The sequence below is a fragment of the Physeter macrocephalus genome, chromosome 10 (assembly GCF_002837175.3).
Source record: "Physeter macrocephalus isolate SW-GA chromosome 10, ASM283717v5, whole genome shotgun sequence".
Classification (NCBI taxonomy): Eukaryota; Metazoa; Chordata; class Mammalia; order Artiodactyla; family Physeteridae; genus Physeter; species Physeter macrocephalus.
In genome coordinates, this window is record NC_041223.1 from 18,989,023 (window position 1) to 19,013,334 (window position 24,312).

Consider the following 24,312-nt stretch of genomic DNA (forward strand, 5'->3'; position numbering starts at 1 on the left):
GTTTATTTTTCACAGTTCTGGAGCCTAGAAGTCTGACATCAGGTTGCCAGTATGGTCAGGTTCTGATGAGAGCTTCCTTGTGTTTTACAGATGGCTGACTTCTCATTGCGCCCTCACATGGAGGAAAGAGAGATAGGTAGCTCTCTGGCCTCTTACAAGGGCACTAATCCCATTTATGAGGGCTTCACATTACTTCCCAAATGTGAGTAATTCACATTACTCATTACTCTCCAAAGCCCCACCTCCAAATACCATCACACTGGGATTAGGGTTTCAACATATGAATTTTGGGGAATGCAGACATTCAGTCCATTGCAAAGATATTCCAATAAATAAAATATAAAACTTCCAAACTGAGAGAGCAGAGAAAGAGTAGACCTGACATTAAGGAACAACTCATTATGATTTGGGTACAAGGGAAATTGGGAATGCAGAATTTTAAAAATTAGGGTCAAATCAATGACTGGAGACTAAAACATTTTAGAAAAACACTGTTTCAGAATGAGAAAGGAATATCACTCAACAAACAGTTCACTTATTTTTAACTCACATTTATTGAACACCTGCTCTATGACAAGCACTGTGCTAGATGATGGGGTTATAGATATGTAAATATATATCTATACTCTTGAGTTTATTTTGGAATGCAAGCAGATAAACAGAAAATTTCAATATAATGTGGTATGTGAAGGGATGGAAGTATTCACAGGTGGTAGAGGGGGAATTGTGCCCAATATGAGGCAATTGGGAGAAACTTCCTGCAATAGATAGCATCTGAGCTGTCTTGAAGGATAACTACAAATTTTCCATATTGACAAAGGAGAAAGAACATCACTATGAAAGAACAGCATACAAGACAGTCAGAGGTAAGAAACAGCAGAGTGGGTGCAGAGAATTATGAGCTCTTCAAGTACTGGGTGAGCATGTAGTACAAAGCGAGGGGAAATTAGGCTGGAGAGAAACACAAGATAGGCAGGCAGTTCCCACTAAGGGTCTTGTTGAGGGGTTTGAACCTTGTTTTGTAGTTATTGCTGACTTTGCTCATTATACTAAGACAAACATTTTATTTTTATATAAAATGTTATTTTTATCTAAATAACATTTATCTAATGTTATTTATGCTTTAAAATAAACATATTATTTAACATGTACTCTTAACAGACCACTGGTTTAACATAGGAAGTTTGAGGAATACTGAAGTTGAAATACAACTCAAAAGTGAGCACAATATAATGATTATGAAAATTTTATTTAAGGTAATCTTCGTAAGATCTGGAAGTTGCATTCTTTTAATTAAAACTTTTGTATCATGATGTCTCTACTACATCAAAAACCAATTAAAAATATAACATATACTGGCAATTATATCTAATTTGGAATTTTATTTTTAAGGAACGAATTCTATCCATACTTGCAATATATTATTTGTGGATATATATCAATAAATACTGCTTTAACAATTTTCATATTAATAGTTAGAAATAAAATGTAGAACTTAATAACCTGAGACATACCATGTCCACTTCAGTTGGAGTAACAAGGACTGGATTGATCCTCCCAACTAAGACAACTAAAAACCTGAGCAAAACACATGAAACTGGCTTTCAAGACACAGTCATAAAATGATGAAGGACAGTGATTACCAACATATAGGAAACAAATGAGGTAAGCCCTATAATTGCTTCAGCTTATGGCCATGAGAGAGTTTTCCGGCTGCAGTGCAGGGAGAGTTAACCTAGGCATATCTCAGCATATTCCTTAGAGAGAGGAGATGGAGATGAAAGAAAGTCTAGGGGAGACCAAGGCAGCTAGAGTTTGAAGGACAGAGGACTAGAAAAGAGAGCTTCATAGAGAGAGAACTCCTGAAATCTTCAGAGGGTCACCCATTCCCTATACATTTTAGGATGTGTTTTTCTATTTCTGTAAAAAATTCATTGAGATTTTGATAAAGATTGCATTGAATCTGTTGACTGCTTTGGGTAGTAATGACATTAAAATGGTCTTCCAATCCATGAACATGGGATGTGTTTCCATTTATGTCTTTAATTGCTTTCAGCAATGTTTTGTAGTTTTCACTTTACAAGTCTTTCACCTCCTTGATTAAGTTAGTTCATAAGTATTTTATTTTTCTTGATGCTAATGTAAATGGAATTGTTTTTGTAATTTACTTTTCAGATTGTTCATTGTTTGTGTATAGAAATACAATTGATTTTTTGTGTGTTGACTTTGTATCCTGCTACTTTGATGAATTCGTTTATTAGTTCTAACAGTTTTTTGCGGAGTATTTAGATTTTCTGGGGGTTTTTTTAACATGTAAAATACAGTCCATGCATCTGTCATTTTAAAAAGTCTCTCATCCTGTAGCAGATAAAACCAAATATGTTTTGGCTATCAACATTCAAGAAATGTTTCAAGATGCTTTACAGTGTAAAGATAATAAATTTAGCAAAATTTCAACAAACCTATAACAGATACAGATAACATTTTATTTCAAGGTGACATGCTGTAATGTAAAGAGTAAGTTATAATTATCTGTGTTTCTTTGTAAGAAGTCCTTAACAATACAAGGGCTTAGCAGATCCAGGCCTCAGGTCTACTCAGGCAAAAAAAAAATTGTTAGTTAAAAATCACCAAAACGTGCTATTTTTAAATGTGTACCTGTGTGTTTTTTTAAGTACAGGATAATAGAAGTATTAAATATCAGCAGGAGTAGTATTTGAGGACTCTGTAAAAGTGTGTAGAGTTCATGGAGCCAGTGTCCGGGAAGAGTCATACATTTCTGATGAACATTTTGGCTTAATCCCTTTGCCACTGTAATAGCCCACGACTTGGTTTGGGACTTCAGCCAGCACGCTCTTTGCCAGGGCAGCTGGAGATGCGTGTCTGAAGTTCCTGAAGGGCACGAACTGGACAGTGTCACGCAGGACGGGCTCTCCCTTGGGTGACCTCAGAATCGCGTCGTCTCCGTCCAGCATCTGCATGTCGCTGAAGTCTGCATTGCCCACTCCCACGATATGACCGACATGGGGAGCTGGGAGGCGTGGACGATGGCCTCCCGAGTGTTGGCCATGTCTGTGATGACCCCGTCGGTCAGGATGAGCAGGATGAAGTATTGTGGTGCCTCCTCGGCGTTGGTCTCTGATGCTGTCTTGGCGACCTTCTGGATGATGGGAGCATTGCTGGTGGGGCCCTAGAGCTAGAGTTTGGGAAGGCAGCTCTGGTAGGCTTCCACAACTCCTTGAATCCCTACACATTCTGGGTTGTCTTCATTAAAGTTGATTGCGAAGTCATGAGATACCCTGTACTCTGGCGGTATCCTGGCACCAAACCCAAAGGCTGGGTCTCTGTCATAGTCTTGGCAAATCTCTCCCACAGCCACCAAGGCCTTCAGGTACTCATTGGGCTGGCAGGGGTGGATGTAGGGCAGGGAACAGCTGTTCCTGGGGTCCCCATTCGAGACTGTGAAATCTATAGCTACTGTAAACTGGATTTGGCAGCCACCCATGATGCAGTCCAAGAAAGAATGCATCTTGTGGATCTTGCACTGATTCCAAATCACAATGCCCGAGTTCTTATAATTCTTCTTCTTGGCTTTGTACTTGGGGTTGATGCACTCCCACTGCACCTGTTTTCCTTCCATCACTCCTCTCATCTCCTTGAATGTTGAGGTGAATTCTCCAATGAAGTCATGTCTGCCATGGGAGTCCCAGTCCCATACATCCACGGTAAACAGTTTTGAATACACTGGGTTGATGCAGGTGCGAATCGCCTCTGTTCTGTCAACCTCGAACCACTGCCCGTGGGACTGCATCTTGAGGATGACACAGGGGTCTGGTTTGGAAAGGGCATCTCTGTCGGAAGTGCCTTTGCATGCCACATGCAGCTCAACTTTGGTGGCTGTTAACGATTCCCAGTGTATTGGCCGCTGACTCATAAATGTTGCTGATCTTCTTCATTCTGGCGCGGGGACCCGAGGGCGGACTGGGCTTCGGCAGGAGGGGTCCAACCAGAACGACGCGGCGGTGCGGCCATGGTGGGCAGGGCCGCGGTCGCTGACTCATAAATGTTGCTGATCTTCTTCATTCTGGCGCGGGGACCCGAGGGCGGACTGGGCTGCTTCGGCAGGAGGGGTCCAACCAGAACGACGCGGCGGTGCGGCCATGGGCAGGGCCGCGGTCGGCCTAGGGGGTCGTGCCGCCCTCTGCTCGGGCTCCAGGGGCAGCTCAGCGACCGCGGAGGGAAGAGACGCTGCGCGGGGACCCGGACCCCAAGCCGGGCGGCGAGGGCGGGGCCGCTTGGCTCTCGGTCACTTGGGGAGAGAGGTGGGGACGCCGCCGGAGAGAGGGGAGGAGCGGGAGGGAGGAAGCGGGGCGCTACCCGGGCAGCCGGGGACCGTGGCTCCGCCGAGAGCTTCCACCGTCTGTCGAAACCCGTGCGCCCCGCCGCCCGCACGCTGCCAGCTCCAATACTTCCATTTTTCTACGTATAAAATCATATCATCTGCAAACAGATACTTTTACTTCTTCCTTCAAAATTTGTATGCCTTTTATCTCTTTTTCTTCCCTAATTGCTCTGGCTAGATTTCCCAGTACTACGTTGAATAGAAATAACAAAAGCGAGTATCCTTGTTTTGTTTCTAATCTTAAAACAAATACTTTGTCTTTCACCATTCAGTATGATATTCTCTGCGGGTTTTTCATATATGGCTTTATTATGTTGAGGTAGTTTCCTTCTATCCCTTTTTGTTGAGTATTTTTTATCGTGAAAGGATGTTAAATTTTGTCAAAATCTTTTTCTGCATCAATTGAGATAATTATGTGGTTTTTTTCCTTCATTCTGTTTATATGGTGTATTACATTTATTGATTTTTACAGATTGAGCCATCCTTGCTTTCCAGAAATAAATCCCATTTGGCCATGGTGTATAATTGTTTTACTATGTAGCTGAATTTTGTTTGATACGATTTTGTTGATGATTTTGCATCAGCGTTTTTAAGAGATATTGATCTGTAGTTTTCTTTTCTTGTAGCGACTTTATCTGGCTTTGGAATCAGGGTAATGCTGGCCTCATAGAGTGAGTTAGAAAGTATTCCCTCCTCTTCAATTTTTTGTAAAAGTTTGAGAAGTATTGGTATTAGTTCTTTAAATGTTTGATAGAATTCACCAGTGCAGCCGTCAGGTCCAGAGATTTTTTGTTGTTGAGAGATAGCTGATTACTGATTCAATTTCTTTACTAGTTATAGCCTATTCAGATTTTTTATTTCTTCATGACTTAGTCTAGTAAGTTTTGTGTTTCTAGAAATTTGTCCACTTCATCTAAATTATCTAAGTTGTTGGCATACACTTGCTCATAGAACTCTTATAATTCTTTTTATTTGTGTAGAATTGGAAATAATGTCCCCATTTTCATTTCTGATTTTAAGTCTTCTCTCTTTTGTTTCTTAGTCCATGTAGCTAAAGGTTTATCAATTTTGTTGACCTTTTCAAAGAACCAACTTTTGAGTTTTTATTTTATCTATTATTTTTCTATTCTCCATTATGTTTATCTTGGCTGTAATCTTTATTATTTCTTTTTTCTGCTAGCTTTGGTTTTAAGCTGATAAAAATAGGACAAGTCCTGGCCCTATGTAAGTCTTCCAATTCTTTTGGGTACTTTTTTCTTTGGTCTTATACATCTCATGCACATGAGATTTTAAAAAATGATTGAAATACCTTAAATGAAAACTAAAATGTCTGACAAAAAATACATAAGAAGGGTTTTAGTGGTAAATTAGAGATTGAATAAGATTAGTGAACTTGAAGAGACAGCAATAGAAATGATCCAAAATGAAACACACACACGCACAAAAATTGAAAATGAGCAAGGTATCAGTGAACTCTTGGAAAACAGTCTAATAATTATTTTTCTTATTAAAGGAAGGATGGGAGACAGGAAAAAATATTTGAAGAAGCTATGATCAAAATTTTAAAAATGTTGATGCAAACTATAAACCCACAAATTCAAGAATTTCAATTAACCCTAAACTCAAGAAACATAAAGAAAATCATGCCAAGGTACAACATAAGCAAATGGCTCAAAAGTAGTGGTAATAAAAGAAACCTTAAGAGCCAGAGGGAAAAAAAAGACATATTACATGCAGAGGAACAAAGAAAAGGAAACCTGCCAATTTCTCATTTAAAAACAATGTAAGTGAATGGGCAACATCTTTAAAAGACTAAAAGAAAAAAAAAATCTGCCAAGTTAGAATTCTACACCTAGTGAAAATATTCTTTTAAATGAAAGTGATATAAACACTATTTTTTTCCGACATAAAAAAACTAAAAGCATTCATCAGCAGAAAAATTCACCACAATAAAAAAATAAAAGAAGGCCTTTAAGCAGAAGAAAAATAATACTAGATAGAAATATGGATCTATACAAAGAAAAAAGAAAATCAGTAGTAGTGACTACATGGCTAAATATACAAGTTATTCTATTATTTAAATATTTTTGTAATGAAATTAACTACTTACACAAATAATGCAGTATAAGGTTTATAACATATATAAAAGTGAAATGTATGAATCATTGGGAAATGAACATAAAGAATTGGCTTTCCTCTAGGCAAGTTTTTGTCACCAGAGATCACCTTTTAAATTGTGAGTACTTGTGACCTTAGTTGTTGAGGTTCTCAGAGATGACCTGGGTAAATCACAAAACTCAGTGTGAACCCTGGGTTGTATCCTGCCCTGCTTCTCCTCTTCCCTCTCTGCCTTTTTCTGTGGAGCTATAAGGACTGTACCTAGAGCTACAAAAGGCATCTCCCTTCTCTCTCTCTCTCTCTCTCTCTCTCTCTTCCTCTCTCTCTCTCTCTCTCTCTCTCCCTCCCTCATGCACACACACATTTTTTTCCTTTTTGATTTCTGGTGGAAGAGGAATAGATTATCTATTATCTATCAAACCCTGTTGCAAGGTTTCATTGAAGCAGCTCTCTCTTTGACCTGGTATAACCAGGAATTCACTTAATTTAATCCTCAGTAAGATATGTATTCTTCTATTTTATGTTGCTTTCATAGTATTAATCATAATTCCACTCCTGTAATAGTCTTGTTTTCAAAGTTTTGTATAGACAAATATGTTGATCTTTTTTGAGAATTCTATGAAATTTAAATGCACACTTCAGTAAGTACAGATTAACTTGAGCTTTATGAAATATATTTCATTCTGTCTTGAAAAGAGGTCTAACTATATTCAATATCCTGTGATAAATCACAATGAAAAAGAATATGAAATAGAATATATATATATAACTGAATCACTATGCTGTACAGCAGAAAGTAACACAACATTGTAAAGCAACTATACTTCAATAAAATACATTTTTAAAAAAGAGGTCTAATGATATTTCATCATCTATAAGAATCTAGAAGGTTGCGTAATTCTTGTTAGTTCAAAAAATTATCTGTTTGATCTTGATTTCAATGTGCTATTGGAAGTGGAACAAAATTCTGTGATTATAAACACCAAATTGTATTCCTATCTCAAACTAACCATTCAAGTTTCAAATATTTTAGCATTTCAAGTATAAGCATTAACACTTCTAATAACTCTTAATACTTAAATTGCATGCCTTCTCTTCCCTCTTTTAAGTTGTCTGTCATCTACACCAAGACTTATATTCAGTACTTCTAAGAAGATCAAATTGTTGTCTTGTGCCACTGCACACCCTTCCACAGTATCTTTGCAGTACACACTAGTTTTCAAATTGATTAATTTAAATTGGTTTGTAATTTCTAATTATCATTAGGTACAAATAATGAAAGACATAATTTGTGACAGTTGTTATGACAATAAAAAATATTGTTCTCAAAGATGAAATTTTAAAAAGATGACACCCCCAATTAGAGCAATAAGTTAAGTCAACGTTTTGAACACTTTACTGTAACAAAGTTCTCTCACTTATGGATCTAGTAGAGTTAAAAAAAAATCTGAAGCAATCATGATAGTTTGGAGCTGGAGGAAAAAATAAAGTAGAGAAGGGAGGACAGGGAATGTTGGAATGGGAACAATTTTAAGTAGATGGTCCTTCATTTAAAGAAGAAAAAATTGAATGTCAAAATAAAAAAATGACATATCTAATGTCACAAAAAATGGTGCAAGGGTGAACCCTATATCAGAGATTTCATTCTTGCTGATACAGAGAAATACAGAATACATAAAATAGAAATACCTTAATCTAATGTAAAAACTGTCAGCTCAGTTACCTGGCATACTTATTCTTGGTGATTCAAAGTCATATTTACTTATGAATTTGGTCACAGCTGGACATAGATGGTTCTGCTTTCTCAGTTGAAACATCTCAGTTTTTGTTTTTGTTTTTGTTTTTTTTTGCGTTACGCGGGCCTCTCACTGTTGTGGCCTCTCTCGTTGAGGAGCACAGGCTCTGGACGCGCAGGCTCAGCGGCCATGGCTCACGGGCCCAGCCGCTCTGCGGCATGTGGGATCTTCCCGGAGCGAAGCAGGGCACGAACCCGTGTCCCCTGCATCGGCAGGCGGACCCTCAACCACTGTGCCACCAGGGAAGCCCAAATATCTCAGTTTTTGAATTTTGCCAACAGTGGATCAGATCAGAAAAGGAGGGAGAACCGGGCTTCAATCAAATTTAGAAGGAATGAAAACCACGCTAGGTAACTAAACTATGAACTCATTTAATAAACAAATGGTGAGTGGCTATTATGTGCCAGCCACCAGACTACGCAAAAGCCAGACTTGGGCCTGTCCCCAGTTTGACACATAAGTTTAGGGAATACAAGAGATATGCTACAGATGGCAGCTGTAGGAGAATAAGGTTTTATGGGACAGCCATTTTCAAGGCTCTGAATACTTTTTCTCTCATTTCCGTACTCAGGACCATGTAGAGTTAGTTGTATTTATTGGATGTATAACCACAAGGTGTGGTAAAATAATGACATATAAAAACTTACTCTAAATGTCCCCAGTATATTTCAAATGACAATTACACTGGAGCCTTGCTAGACTTTGATCCCTGGGCCCCATGCTAGGTGACACCTAAATCTATGACTTAGCCTGATATCTATAATTAGTTCTTCAGTAAAACTTAGAAGATAAACATGATTTACAGTGGACTTCACGTTCTATCTTATAATGCTACAGCAGAACCTAATGATTTGATGTTTAATACTCAATAGCTACTTTCTGGCAAAGCCTAGATATTGTAAAACTATTTGCCCTTACTCTTTTATTTTCATAAATATATACATGTACTTTTATTGATATAATTCAATTCAGACATTTTCTGGAAAAAAAAACCTGTTAGAAATAACATCATCTCAAAAAGAAATGGGACGTCCCAGTAAGGAAAGAGTTAACATCTTATCAGCAGGGATCTTATCTCTATCATGTGATAAAATCACCACAAAACCAGACCAGGTACTGTGTTTTATGGTATCTGGTTTGATCAGTTTTTTTTTTTTTTTAAATGGGCGTTAACAATCTCATCTCTTTCAGGATATAAACTCTTTAAAATCAAAACTCCTTAAGAGTTGTGAGCCTTCGATGTACATTAATTATAACCATTCCTAAGTTTGCTTTTCTTTTTTTGGTTTATTGCAACCCTGTTATAGTCTTTTATTTAATCACTGTCATTCACTTATTCATTAAATAATCATTTTTGAGTGCCTACTACATATGACCCAAACATCACTAAGGACTCAGTAGTGTATAAAATAGAAGAGGAAAAATTCTTGCCTTCATGGAACTTACATTTTATTAAGATGACATATGCATAAACATAATTTTTAAAGCAAAATATACAGTATGTTAACAAGCAAAGCAATGAATGACAAAAAATAAAGCAGCAAAAGAAAAACGGGGAGTTTTGGGTTTTGGCAGGAAAGTGGGGATAGCAATTTTAAACGAGTTGGCCAAAGAAGCTGACATGAGAAAATGGCATTGAGCTAAATACCTAAAGGAGGTGAGGGAGAAAACCATATGGAAATGACTTTCTAGCAGAGGAAATAGCAAAGCAAAGGCCCTGAGGTAGGAAAAAGCCTGGGGTGCTCTAGGATGTGAAAAGGAGGACAGTAAGTGAACAAGGGGCAGGTAAAGTCAGAAAAGGAATAGGGGAAAAGGGGAAAGACCTTGATCCTGTAGGGTCTTGTAGAACTTGGACCTATAAGAATGGAAGCAACTAGAAAATATTGAAATGCCCTGCCCTACACTGGTACATAGCAGGAGAGCAATTCTGTTAAAAATCACTTACATATGTAATATAGTATCTGAAATTTAAGTTACTAATAAAAATGAATGGATTATCTGCCAGGAAGCTGGAAGCTTGCTTATGAGAGAAGACAGAACTAGGAAAAGAGAATCACAGACATAGTTAAGTGTGGGAGAGGAGTTCAGGAAGGGAAAGGGTTCAAATACTAGGCATCAGTGAACAGAAGTTCAATGTGGGATTCTTTAGGTAAAGAAGGAGAAGAAGAATTAGGCCACCGAAATCAAAGAACCCAACTAAAAAGAATTTACTGTCCACCCCTCACAGGCATAGTGGGAAAACATGAATGACCCCACTGAGTTAGATTTAGCAGCTGGCACTCTCTTATAGCTGGAATACATTTTAGAAATTTGTAAGTTCAAATAATAGCCCCAAATCTGTGTTATTAATAACTAGGTATTTTTAGAGGGGGGAAAAAAAAACACCAGAGGACAAAAAGTAATAAGGAGGTACATACACAGACATGACAAACACCACCCCAGGTAGAGAGGCATCACGTAGATTCCATGAGCTAAAGTCTGTACACTTTCTTGGAGTAAACATTAGTAACGTGAATTACATATTTATATAGTTTTAACTTTTAAAAACCATTTTATGTCTGATATAATCTGACTAAAAGTCTTTAGTTGTTGGACTGGGGCAGATACAAACTAGGCAATCATCACTGAGGTGAAAGTTCTCTCTGTCTCTGTCTCTTTCTGCTAATACTGGGGCCATGCAGATGTGGTCCTAACTTTGAGCCTCGCCTCTCTGGCAAGGAAGCAGCAGCCTTTCTAAGTGCCTGGGTGGACTCTGAAGGAGAGGAGGGGCAGGAAGGGGTGGGAGGTTCATGGATGGGAGCCAGAGTGCAGCTGCCGAGCAGCTGAAATAGGGAAACCTGGGAGGAGGTGGATCGAGGCAGGCATGGAGGAAGAATGAGGGCAAGAATCTCCCGAGTCTGGGTTCCCACAGAAGGGAAAGAAGCTGCCAAGAGGCCATCTAAACTCGTGCCCTGGCATAGTTTGCTACAGTGAAGCAGTGCCAGGACGAGTGGAAAGGCCAAGGGCAGGCAGAGGTCCCTTACTCTTTAGATTTATCCGATCCGTGCGCCGAGTTGATACGATGCACCTCTTTTTTTCTGGTTTGTCTGGTGGTCATGGCAGAGGCGGACCCAGGCAGCGGCTGGGCTCTGAGCTAGGAGCCGGCTCTGCGACCCTGGCTCCGCGTCTGCCGTTGCCAGGAGACGGCCCGTGCGCTTCCTGCAGCCGCGGGGCAGGTGCTGGCAGGGCTTTGGCAGGGGCGGCTCTAGCGGAGGGGCTTTAGGTCGCAGTGGGGATGCGAGCTCGGTCGCTCCACAGGCGGGTGGTAACCTAGGGGTTGAGTGTCCGGGGAGGAAGGCTCCCCGGGCATGGATTTGTCCATAGGATTGATGGGCAGCTCTGATAAACTGGAGTTTTTCTATCAGGTTGACTCTGCCAGGCTTTGCCCTTCGGAACCATAGACATATATCGACTCTCTTTTGTATTTGAAGACGTGTACTATGCAGGTCCCCTTTCCCCAGGTCTTCTCTCCGCCGAACAAGTTCCTTTAGCAATAATTATAGACACAGTAATTTGCCAATGGCTTGAAAATCGTGGGTTCAGTAGTGCATACGGTGGGCGCAGGGGGATCCCTGTAGTGAAGGCAAGATCATGACACCCTCAGTCGCTTAAGTTTCGTTAACGATGATGTCTGTGTTTAAATAAGTTGTGGGTTTGGGTTGTTCACATGAAAGAATAAATCCAGGTCATGGAATGGAGCGGCTCTTGATAAGCTCACTTGAGAAGGCACTGGAGCCAGATGACACGAATCCAAGCAAACCAAGACCCATTAAGCTTCTAGCTTAATGGTCAGCCAATCCTGGTGGTATCTATAAGTTATCTTGCCTTGGGCAAGTTCTTCCTTTTGAGCCTCAGTTTACTCATTTGTAAACAGGAGATGCTAATAGCTAACACAATTCTATCTTGAGGATAAATAAGATGTATGTGAAATGTTTAGAACATAATGCAAGCACAGAAAGTAGGAGCCTCTATTTCAAAATGCCTTTGAAGAGCAGGCAGATAACATGAATGAATGAAGCTGAGAAACGCTTAGACTGGGAAAATTTTTAAGTGCATTAAAATAAAACCAGGGGCTTCCCTGGTGGCGCAGTGGTTGAGAGTCCGCCTGCCGATGCAGGGGACGCGGGTTCGTGCCCCGGTCCGGGAAGATCCCACGTGCCGCGGAGCGGCTGGGCCCGTGAGCCATGGCCGCTGGGCCTCCGCGTCCGGAGCCTGTGCTCCGCAACGGGAGAGTCCACAACAGTGAGAGGCCCACGTACCACAAAAAAAATAAATAAATAAAATAAAATAAAACCGGTATTGCTCCGGCCCAATACAACCTCACTTCAGAGAGATTTAAACGTGCACAGGCCTGAGGTTTAGAACCCCTATCACTAGGTGGTCTCTTCCATTAGCCTAGAGATAATTAACCATCTTTAAATAAAGACATTCCCTCTGTTCTTGGAACTGTTCAGGGGCCCAGCTCTACAAGGGAGAAGCAGCTTCCTGCAAAGCAATTCCTTCAACTGCACTGAGGAATGAATGCCCAGACCACTCTGCTCAGCGTAGCTTTTGCTTTGTCAGACTATCCCAATCTTATTATCGGGTGTTATATAGATGACAATCAGATAGCAACTCCTCTGTATTCTATATGCAAGGTAAATAACTTCTAAATCAGCAGTGTTAATGTTATGACTGAAGAAATGCCCTACAAATAGCTGTATGTGTGAAGAAAGTGAAGGCACCTTGAGAACTCTGCCTCATTTATCTCAGGATTGAGATTTCCAGAAAGCTCTCCTGAATGAAAGTAAAGGATCAAACTTCAAGAAAATATTATTTAATACTAAATCTAATCAGAGTCATCAATGCAATGCCATAAGTATATACAAAGACTACTGGGTAAAAAATAGCACAATTTTAAGCAACCAACCCATGGACGGGTGAGTTTCCTCTCGAACAAGGGCCATCCCTGAAGTCATAGTTAATGGTTGCAAGGTGCCAAGGCCATTAGAGAAGAAATGTCTTGGAAATCAGGTGATCTACAGCCCACACGTATTTTACAGACGAAGAACCCCAGACAAAGAGAAGAGAAATGTCTTGCCAAAAGTTGCTTGGCTACTTAGTGGTAGAGTTTGGACAAGAGGCATTAAAAACAGGAGCACGGGTTTCAACCAGACATATTACTACTCCACTCAGAGACTGTTTTCTTATCTGTTAAATTAGGATAAAAATAAAATAAGGGAGTTGGTATCAGGATACAATGAGATAATAAAAATTTGTTTTTAAAGTATGAAGTGCTTATTAATTCCTCGTCCAGTGTTTTTCTCCATTATTACATTATGCATGCAGCATGCAGAAATGGAATTTCTTTTTTTTCTGAAGCCAAACTCTGGTCAGGTCATGATTCTAAGAGGCAAATATGTTCCTCTATAAACCATAAGATGGCATTTGTATGTGCCAGTGCAAAAAGGAAAATAGGCCCTATATGTATCTTTTTTAAAATCCATATTCTTATGGGCAGGTGGTAATTATGGTCAATGTCATTTTGAAATGTTAATAATAGCTGTGATTTATTGAGTTCCTATGACATGCCAGGCTTAGGGAGGGCTGCTAGCTCCTTAGAGCACAGGCTTTAGAGACAGATCTGAAAATTAAATACTGACTCTTACTGAGTTACCCTGGGTAAATCATTTAAACTCTCTGAATTCCATTTTCTTCATTTGCGAAAAGGAAAGGATACTACTACTTACCTGAAATGTTGTGTTTGGAACATTATCAGCACTCAGATAACGAAAGCTAATACTTTCCTTATTTCACAGGTTAAAAAAAACTGAAGTGCAGAGGGGTAAAGGGACTTGTCTGACACGGGGCCAGTGGCACAGCAAGAGTAGCCTGCCTCTGTGGCCTTTGGCACAGCAAGAGTAGCCTGCCTCTGTGGCCTTTGCCTCTGCAATCCTCCAGACTAACCATCCAGGCTGTAATCTTTCAGAGATGATCCTGAGCACAGCAAATTCAGATGACTGCCCTGCCACTCAGCTTAGGGATGTCCAAGTTCTCTTGCTGTCTAACCACTTTCAAAGGCTGAGGAACAGGGCTTGTATTTCATGAGAGCTACACAGAGTGGAGCCTTTCTTTAGTCCGTACTTAACGTTTTGAGGAAGAGTTATGAGTTCAGACAACAGTAACCCCTGCTCCATAGGGAAGTGGTTAGAAATACTTACTTCCTCGTGCCAGCAGAAACAGAATCGCCAGGGGCTCTCTCTTGGGACTGCATGGGGAAGTGAGTTTTGGTAACCACTTCTCTACCCACCCTTGGGAGCCCTAGGTGACTGGAGCTGAGTAGGAGGTAGGGCGGGGAGAGGGGCAGTGTTTCGGATGCTTAAAGCCATAGCTCTGGGCAGCTTTAGACACTTGGTCCCACAGCCTCGGGAAATTACATGGATGGTGCTGCTCCCTTTCTGCAATTAGGTCAATTATGAAGTTGCCTACTTTTAACCAAATAAATGAGGAAGCGTAAATTCTGCCTGTTCTGCTTATGGCTCAGGTTAACTGCCTTTACAAGTTCCGTCTTTCAATTGCCACTCTGCCTTAGAAATTAATATCCTTCTCCTTTATTTTCCACAGAGCTTTATTTGTTCATTTTTTTAAATTCTGATAATGTTCCACCTTATTCTTATCATTACTTAGGCCCTGGCCCTTCTCATTTACTAAACTGTAAGGGCACTTAAAGCAGGACCTGTTCTACTTTCCTTCACCAAATTCACATCAACCTTTGCCAACCTCCTCAACATCTCGTAATCAGAACTCACATTTATTGAGCACTTACTATCTGCTTGGCACTACTAAACGCTTTTTCTGTAATAACTCACTTAATAAACTCATTTAATAAACACCCTAGGGATGTGCTATTATTACAATCGCTCTTTTGTAAATAAGAAAACAGAGGTTAAATTAAATTAGTAAGTATCAGGCAGCATTCAGGCCCATGTGGTCTGGTGTCAGATCCACACTCTTTATAACCACATTATTCTGCTTCTGACGGCCTCAGTGGTGGCAACCCTGTAAGGGGTTATAATTCGCCCATTTTGTAGAGAAGGAACATGAGCTATAAAAAGCATAGCACCTTGGGCTTCCCTGGTGGCGCAGTGGTTGAGAGTCCGCCTGCCGATGCAGGGGACGCGGGTTCGTGCCCCGGTCCGGGAGGATCCCACGTGCCACGGAGCGGCTGGGCCCGTGAGCCACGGCGGCTGAGCCTGCGCGTCCGGAGCCTGTGCTCCGCAGCGGGAGAGGCCACGACAGTGAGAGGCCCGCGTACCGCAAAAAAAAAAAAAAGCATAGCACCTTGCCCAAAGTCCAAAGCACAGAGCGGGTAGAGCCAGAATGTAAACGTCAGCCGTCTGGCTTCAGAGGGCACACTTATTTTATTTTATTTTTATTTTATGATTTTTATTTTATTTATGTAGTAAGAACACTTAATACAAGACCTACCCTTCTAATACATTTTTAAGAGCACAATATAGTGTTGGTAATTGTGAGCACAATGTTGTACAGCAGATCTCGAGAGCTTATTCATCTTGCAGCACTGAAACTTTCTACCTGTGTATGCTCTCAAGTTCTATGCTACATTGCCTCCTTCAAACAGAAGGAGTACAGAAAAATGTTTACTATCGGTCCTAGAAAAATTTATTATAAATTGCAACTTAGATTCAGTTTCGTCCCTTAATGTTCAGTCTCTTCAGAGCCCTCTAGTTATCGAGGATTTGGATCTGGCAGATATGAAACCTCCCTGTCCCTGCCAGAGAAAGCCTCATTATGCTGGGCAGACCTTAACTTACAGTCTTAATTGTCTTTGAAAGGAAATTCTGAAGAGAGATTCGTAAAAAGTGGGATCATAAGGAAAAGATATTTTCCTGATACCAGCTGAAAAGTACTTTCCATTTCGATAAGCTGTTTAAATAAGAAACAAGCTTTCCTGACTGTAATAAAACACTTCATCGGGATGCACACTGATGTGCATTTGTGTAAGGCTGCAGTCACCTGGGCGCTGGATGTGGTGGTACTCAGCCTGGACAGAGGTACTCACTTCCCTACCAGAGAAAGCTCCTCACTCAATGCAAGGTTATGTCTTCTCCCTGAGAGCCTCCTGCACCTCAGTGGTGTATGTGTAAGAAAAGGGATATAATTGGGACAACTCTGAAAGATCCTTTTGTCTTTCGAGCTCCCTCATTATTGGCAGAGACCTCTTTCACAAGAGCATTGCAGTTTAACTTCTGCTGTCCAGTCCCCCTTGCCTTACCCTCTTAGAGATGCTACTGAGAACACTCACTAATAAACATCGTGTACACAAATCTCAGAGTGTGAGAGTCTGTTTCCTGGGAACTAGCCTAGAACCGTTAGTAGCAGGTTTGACTGCAGGAAGCAGACTCTAAAATGAGACTTGGTAAGCCTTCAGCTTCCAAACAAAATGAAATAACAGGGAACGAATTTACCTTCTCATGAGCAATAGCTAATAAAATGAATAAAATAGATGAAGACATTGGCTTTCGGGCAATGAAATCAGTGATCCCAGAGATGAAAAACAAACAAAGATGAGCTTTTCAGAAATAAACCCATGCACTTATGGACAAAGGAGGCAAAAACATACAATGGAGAAAAGACAGTCTCTTCAGTAAATGGTGCTGGGAAAACTGGACAGCTACATGTCAAAGAATGAAATTAGGACATTCTCTAACACCATATACAAAAATAAACTCAAAATGTACAAAGACCTAAATGTAAGACTGGAAACCATAAAATTCCTAGAGGAAAACATAGGCAGAACACTCTTTGACATAAATCATAGCCATATTTTTTTGGATGTTTATTCTACAGCAAAGGAAATAAAAGCAAAAATAAACAAATGGGACCTAATTAAACTTAAAAGCTTTTGCACAGCAAAGGAAACCATCAACAAAATGAAAAGACAACCTACTGAATGGCAGAAAATACTTGGAAATGATATGATCAATAAGAGGTTAATATCCAAAATATATAAACAGCTCACGAAACTCAATATCAAAAAACAAACAACCCAATTAAATATGAATAGGGAATTCCCTGGTGGTCCAGTGGTTAGGATTCCATGCTTTCACTGCTGAAGGTGCAGTTTCGATCCCTGGTCGGGGAACTAAGATCCTGCAAGCCATGTGATGTGGCAAGATAAATAAAATAAAATAAAATAAAATAAAATAAAATAAAATAGACATTTTCCATAGAGGACATGCAGATGGCCAGCAGGCACCTGAAAAGATGCTCAACATTGCTAGGCATCAGGGAAATGCAAATCAAAATCACAATGAGATATCACCTCATACAGACACATTCAGCCATAAAAAGGATGAAATACTCTTCAGCCATAAAAATGATGAAAGTTTGCCATTTGCAGCAACGTGAATGGACTTGGAGTGTATTATGCTACATGAGATAAGTCAGTCAGAGAAAGAAAGATACTCTGATATCACTCATATGTGGAATCTAAAAAATACCACAAATTAGTGAATATAACTAAAAAGAAACAGACTCACAGATATAGAGAACAAATTAGTGGTTACCAGTGGGGAGAGGGAAGGGGGGAGGGGCAATATAGAGGTAGAGGATTAACAGGTACAAACTACTATGTACAAAATAAGCTACACGGATATATTGAGCAACACAGGGAATATAGCCAATAATTTATAATAGCTATAAATGGAGTATAAACTTTAAAAATTGTGAATCATTATATTGCATACCTGTAATTTATATAATATTGTAAATCAACTATACTTCAATTAAACAAACAGAAAAAACTGATGGACTTTATAATTGTCTCAGCTTACTGTGAGGGCTTGACACAGGGCAAGGGAGCCCAGGCAGAGCCTGATGGTGTCCCCGGTTTAGGGAAATGGAACTGGAATCCAGGGGGGCTAGGAGGCTGAAGTTCTCAGAGCAGAGTATGTGGAGGAGAGAGCAGCACAGAGAGGAGATACTCAGAGCGTAGGACCTCAGTGTCTGTCAGAGCGCTGATCTGCACAAGCACAGGTGGTAATGCCCTGAGGCCATGGAAAGAACCATGTGAAAGGGTTAGAAGGGGCATAAGCTCACATGGGGCCTGTTCCCACCAGCATGACTGGAAAAACCTCAGAATTCACAGGAGACAGAATATGGAGTTTTGTCCCCTCCGTAGTGGTGAAAATTTCACCCTAAACAAAACTCCTCATTGTTCCCATCTAACGAAACTTAAAAGCAGGACCTGAAATGATCAAACTGTTTCCAAGTAGGTTAACAGCTTCCCTGAACAAATTTAAGAATATTTATAGGAGTACAAAAATAACTAGTACCCAACAGGTAAAATTCAAAAAGACTGGTATCCAATAAAACTTACCAAGCATAAAAAAAAAGAAGCAGGAAAATATGTCCCATTAGAAGGAGGAAAAAAATGAACCAATTGAAAATGACTCAGAATAAAACATGGATGATAGAATTCGCAGACAGGACGTTAAAATAGCTGTTATCACAGCATGCCATATGTTCAAGAAGCTAGAAGAAAGATTAAATATGTTAAGTTCCTCTTAAGAACACCTAAAACTACACATATGATGTCTATGTCGAAAAGATACACTGGATGGGATGAACGGCAGATTAGCCATTGCAGAAGAACAGATTAGTTAATTTGAAGACACAGCAACAGAAACAATCCAATGTGAAACACAGAGGCAAAAAACAAAAAAAGAATAGGATATCAGGGAGCTGTGGAACAACTTTAAATAGACTAATACACATGCAGCTGGAGTCCCTGAATAAATGGGCAAGGAGGACAGGTGTGGGGGTTAGGAGAAGATCCAGAAGAAAATAGATGCAAAAATAATGATTGAAATTTTTCCAAATTTTGTTAAAGCTATACATCTCAGAAATTCAATAAACCTTAACCAAGCGCAAAAAACATGGAACATCTACACCCAGGGACATCATAACAAAATTGACTAAAATCACAGTTTAAAGGAAGATCTTGAAAGGGAACTTCACGGCTGACCAACAGGTAATGAGAAGCCCATTGCTGGCGAGAGGTGGAGCACTGGCAGCCCTGATGTGGAACTGAAGTGCAACTGCTCAACACTGACCCGTGGTGAACTAGGACAGGGTATTAGCGGAAGAGGATGCACAAACAGATGTATCTCAGGCCTATGGGAGGGTCAGGAAAGAGTAATTAGAAAGACTAAGAAACTGGATGGCTATTGCCACCTTAAGAATATTAAATATAGTTATAATAACTGTTTTAATGATGTTATCTATTAAATTTATCATCTATGTCATATCTAGGACGATTTCAGTTGATTTAATTTTGTTTTTCCTCCTAATGGGATATATTTATTCTTTTATTTGCTATGTTTCTTATCAGCACAAGACATTGTGAATTTTTCCTTGTCTGATGCTGGTATCATATACTTTGGGTAATCATGATTTGTCTCTTTTGTAACTTGAAACTAATTGTGTTTATTTGGAGGTTTAGTTTACCTGGAGATTTCATTTTATGCATTGAGTATTTCTAAATAGATGAATAAGATTTGGTTTCTGCCCCTGAAGAGCTCATAATCTTGTGGGGCAAACAAAAACTAGAACTGATATTTATAAGACAATGAAGTGAATTCTATAGAAAATATGTGAATCAAGCACTAAGGCAGCCCTGAGTAAGGTTATCCAAGGGGATGTCCTCAGCATGTTTTATTGGAAACAATTATCTAGCTGAGGTGATGGGGGTGGAGTGACAATTCAGATCTGGATCATGGAGCAGCCCCTGGTGACATATTACAGTAAGAAGTTCCGGATAGTGAGAGATGGCACTTTGAGGGGCCTAAGAAGAGTGAAAGATTAGGATAAACGTCCCTATTTTATCACTTGTGTGAAGAAATGCCACCACATTAATGTAAAATATTCTGTATAGACAACTGGATTAAGAAGATGTGACATATATATATATTACTCATCCATGAAAAACAATGAAATTCTGCCATTTGCAGCAATGAGGATGAACCTTATTTCACTTATGCTTAGTGAAGTAAGTCAGAGAAAGACAAATACCGTGTGATGTCACTTATATGTGGAATCTAAAAAATAATATGAATGAATGTATATGCAAAACAGAAACAGACTCACAGATATAGAAAACAAACTTGTGGTTACCAAAGGGGAGAGGGAAGGGAGAAGGGACAAATTAGAGGTATGAGATTAACAGACACAAACTACTATGTGTGAAATAGATAAGCAACAAGGATACATTGTATAGCACAGGGAATTATAGCTATTATCTTGCAATAATATATAATGGAGTAAAATCTGCAAAAATAGTGAATCACTATGCTGTACACCTGAAACTAATGTAATATTGTAAATCAACTATACTTGAATAAAAATAAAATAAAATATTCTGTATAAACAGCATTACATGAGTTTATAGACGTGTAGACTTGGGCTCCAACCTAGCTCCATCACATGCTAGAGGTATGATGTTTGGCAAGCTATTTAGACTCTGAAGTCATTTTACTTATCTGAACAATGGTTATAAACTGATTGTTGTCAAGATTGGTTGAGATGCATATGTTTTGAAAAACAAAAACAAAGCAAAACGAAACTCAGTATGGTCCTTCTCCTATGAAGCAGCATTATTTGTCTACATGAAAGTTCTAAAATAACTTGGCAAAAGCTGCAGTTGCGAAGAAGAGTCTAACAGAATTTTGTGTTATGATGATTTATAAGGGCTTTAAATAATTTAAAAAACTTTTTGGAGGGTAAGAAAATAATTTTGTATAATAATGAAGTATAATTTTTAAACATGAGAATTAAAAAGAAAACAGTAAGGCTTCATGATTATAATGAGGTATATTATTCTCCCCCCAAAACCTTTACCTTATAAACCTGGTTAAGATAGTTACAAGCCATTCTCTCTTTTGACTTAATTGCTAGTAATTCTATACATCTATGAAGCTTGTTGAATCTTCCACACATTTATACCTCACATATATCTTACACATGTTATTTATACAAAAAAAGTTAGCACATATAAATATATTCCAGTGCTTAAAAATGTAGACCTTAAAGTTCATTGGAAGTGAAATGCAGGGGAAAAGTTCAAAATGGACTCTTATTTAAATGTTTTGACTCTGGAATTATGAAAGTGTAAAAACAAGTTTAAAAAATCTCTAGTCCCATCTTCCAGAAGTAACCACTGATAATTTTTTGACGTGCAGAGCCTTCTCATCATTTACACAACTATTTTATATAATTGAGGTTATGTTATTTAACTTTTTTTCACTTAGCTATGCTGCCAGTACTTCCCGTGTCATTTAATGATTTTCTACATGATGAGTTTTAATAGCCGTGTAGTAAGGCATCATATGAATATATGTAACCATTGTCCTACTGTTGAACTTTTAGGTAATTTCCTATATTTAATCAATGTGAATAACAGGCTGATAAAATACAGTGCAGTATAGATGAACAGGAATGGGGAACTGGAGGCTTGGACTCTGGGGCCACCTCTGAGTGCTTTCGGATAAGTCATTTCACCTCCCTGAGTTCCAGTTTCCTCACTTAGAAAATTGTAGGGCTGAACTAGATGAAGTTCCAGATCCTCTTCTGTGCTAACATAGACACCAGCAGCACTTCCAGGATTAATGAACACTTTGGTGGGGAGGGTCTTGAGTAGGGTGCTGCACTGGAGAACTCTAAACAACTAGAAGGTAGTGTAAGGTCTACACTTTCTGGGTTGTTTGCAGAACTAAAACAGCAAGAAGTGATCAGTGCACTGGAAAAAGTGGGAAAGCATCAAAACACCTCTGATTCTGCCACCCCTTTCCTCTCCTCTGAGAGCTAAGAAGGATTGACATCCAACCTTGCCATCCCCCTAGACTTCAAGCGTGTGTTGCTCAATTGGAGGATGGTGCTTACAAGTGTGACTGAGCATTTTACACTGTTTGCACTTGTGCATATTCTCAGCTTCATCAACAAGTTAAAAAAAATTTTTTTTTTAATTTAAGTATGATCCCATAATAAGATCCCATATGCTGCATGGCATATGGAATCTTAGTTCCCTGACCGGGGATCAAGCCCACTTTCCCTGCAGTGAAAGTGCAGAGTCTTAACCACTGGACCACCAGGGAAGTTCTCAGTTTCATAAACAAGTTTCTAAAACACAGTTTCAAAATGCACATTAATTTAAAGATAACTCATTTAAAGTAAGTTAGCTTTACTGAAACAATGCTGTATAACTCATGAACTTACATTCTAGGAGAGGGGGAGAGAAAAGAAACAGACACAAAATATATCATGTTGTTCCAGTATGTCAAGTGGGCTAACTACTAAGCAGAAAAAAGGAAGTAGGGTAAAAGAAATAGGAAATGTGTGAACTAGGGAGGAAGTTGCTATATTATATTGAGGGCACAGGAATGACCACTCTGGTAATGTGACATTTGAGGAGAGACCTAAAGTGTATAAGACATCAGGCCATGCAGACCTCTGAGGGGATGCGTATTCTAAGCAAGGTCAATAGCAAGTAATTTTTTGAGGTGGGAGGTTATGTGGTGTGTTCTCTGCCTCTGTGACTAGAACAAATAGAACAAGAAGAAAAGTAGAGAAGATGAAGTCAGAGAGGCAGCAGGGTGGCAGATCCTACTGGCTCCTATTAGGAACATGGCATTTATTCTGAGTCAGATGGAAGCAATTAGAGGATTTGGGGCAGAGAAGTGACATGAGGGGGTTTAGGCTTTAAAATGATCTTTCAGGGTGCTTTACTGAAAATACACATGGGTGGGTATTGAGGGATGAGTAGGGCAGAAGCTAGGGCAAAATGCTATTGCAGTAATTCAGAGAAATGCAGTATTGGCTACACTAGGGCAAAAGTATAGGAGGGTGAGAACAGGTCTGATCCTTGGTGCATTTGAAGGAATAGCTAAAAGGATCTGCTGATAGACTGGATGCAGAGTGTAAGATAAAAGAGGAATCAAGGATGACAGCAAGGATTTTAGCCTGAGCAATTGAAAAAACAGAACTGCCATCCACTGAAGTGAGAAAGACTTTGAGAGCAGAAAGTTTAGGGAGAAAATAAGGAGTTCAGGTTTGAATGTGTTCAGTTTGAGGTGCCTATTAGAAATGCAAGCAGAGAGTTCACAGGCATTTGGATAAATGAGTCTGGAATTCAGGTGACAGGTCTGGGCTGGAGATAGAAATTTGGGGGGTCTTTATCATAAGATGAATTCCATAAATAACTTTACCCATCCCATAAAAATATTTTTAAATATTACAGGAATGTCTGGAAAAACTCAATTAGGTCAGAAAATGATTAATAAAGATTTATGTTTGAGTCTTCCTGCAGGTTGTCAGCCAGGTAATTATTATTATTATTATTATTTTGTGGTACGCAGGCCTCTCACTGCCGTGGCCTCTCCTGTTGCGGAGCACAGGCCCCGGACGCACAGGCTCAGCGGCCATGGCTCACGGGCCCAGCCGCTCCACGGCACGTGGGATCCTCCCGGACCGGGGCACGAACCCGTGACCCCTGCACCGGCAGGCGGACTCCCAACCACTGCGCCACCAGGGAAGCCCTGGGTAATTATTTTTAAATCAATCCATGCTGCTTAAATGAAATTCTACTTTAGAACGATGGCTTTTATTGCTTTGGAGGATTACTCTAGCTTATGAAAATTATTGTTCTAGTGTTCTTCCTCTACACTGTTGACTTAAATGAAACTTGTATCAAAAAGGAATGAGGTCTCACAAGCAATTACTGTATTTTAGAGCTGGAATGGCCTTAACGGCCTCATTTAATCTAGGACTTCATTTTACAGAAAGAGGAAAAAACGGAAGTTCAAACAGTTCCCAAAGTCATTCAGCTAGTGTACTTATTAATTATTTACTTAACACAACAAATGAAGTTGGGTGATATTCTACGTGTTGGTGATAAAACAG

General features: G+C 39.6%; 1 protein-coding gene and 1 pseudogene across 2 annotated transcripts in view; both read right to left on the reverse strand.

The window, feature by feature from the left end:
- ADGB (androglobin) overlaps nt 1–24,312 on the reverse strand; it is a 181,448-nt gene that overhangs the window by 150,758 nt on the left and 6,378 nt on the right. The window contains exon 1 of one of the 2 annotated variants that reach the window (XM_055087447.1): nt 11,340–11,623. The exons of the other annotated variant lie outside the window; for it this stretch is intronic. Coding sequence (XP_054943422.1) covers nt 11,340–11,413 — 74 coding nt within the window. The 5' untranslated portion in view covers nt 11,414–11,623. Of the gene's footprint in view, nt 1–11,339; nt 11,624–24,312 lie in introns of those variants that run through there. 2 annotated transcript variants of the gene reach the window in all.
- Nucleotides 2,745–3,996, reverse strand: LOC102984257 (copine-4-like; annotated as a pseudogene).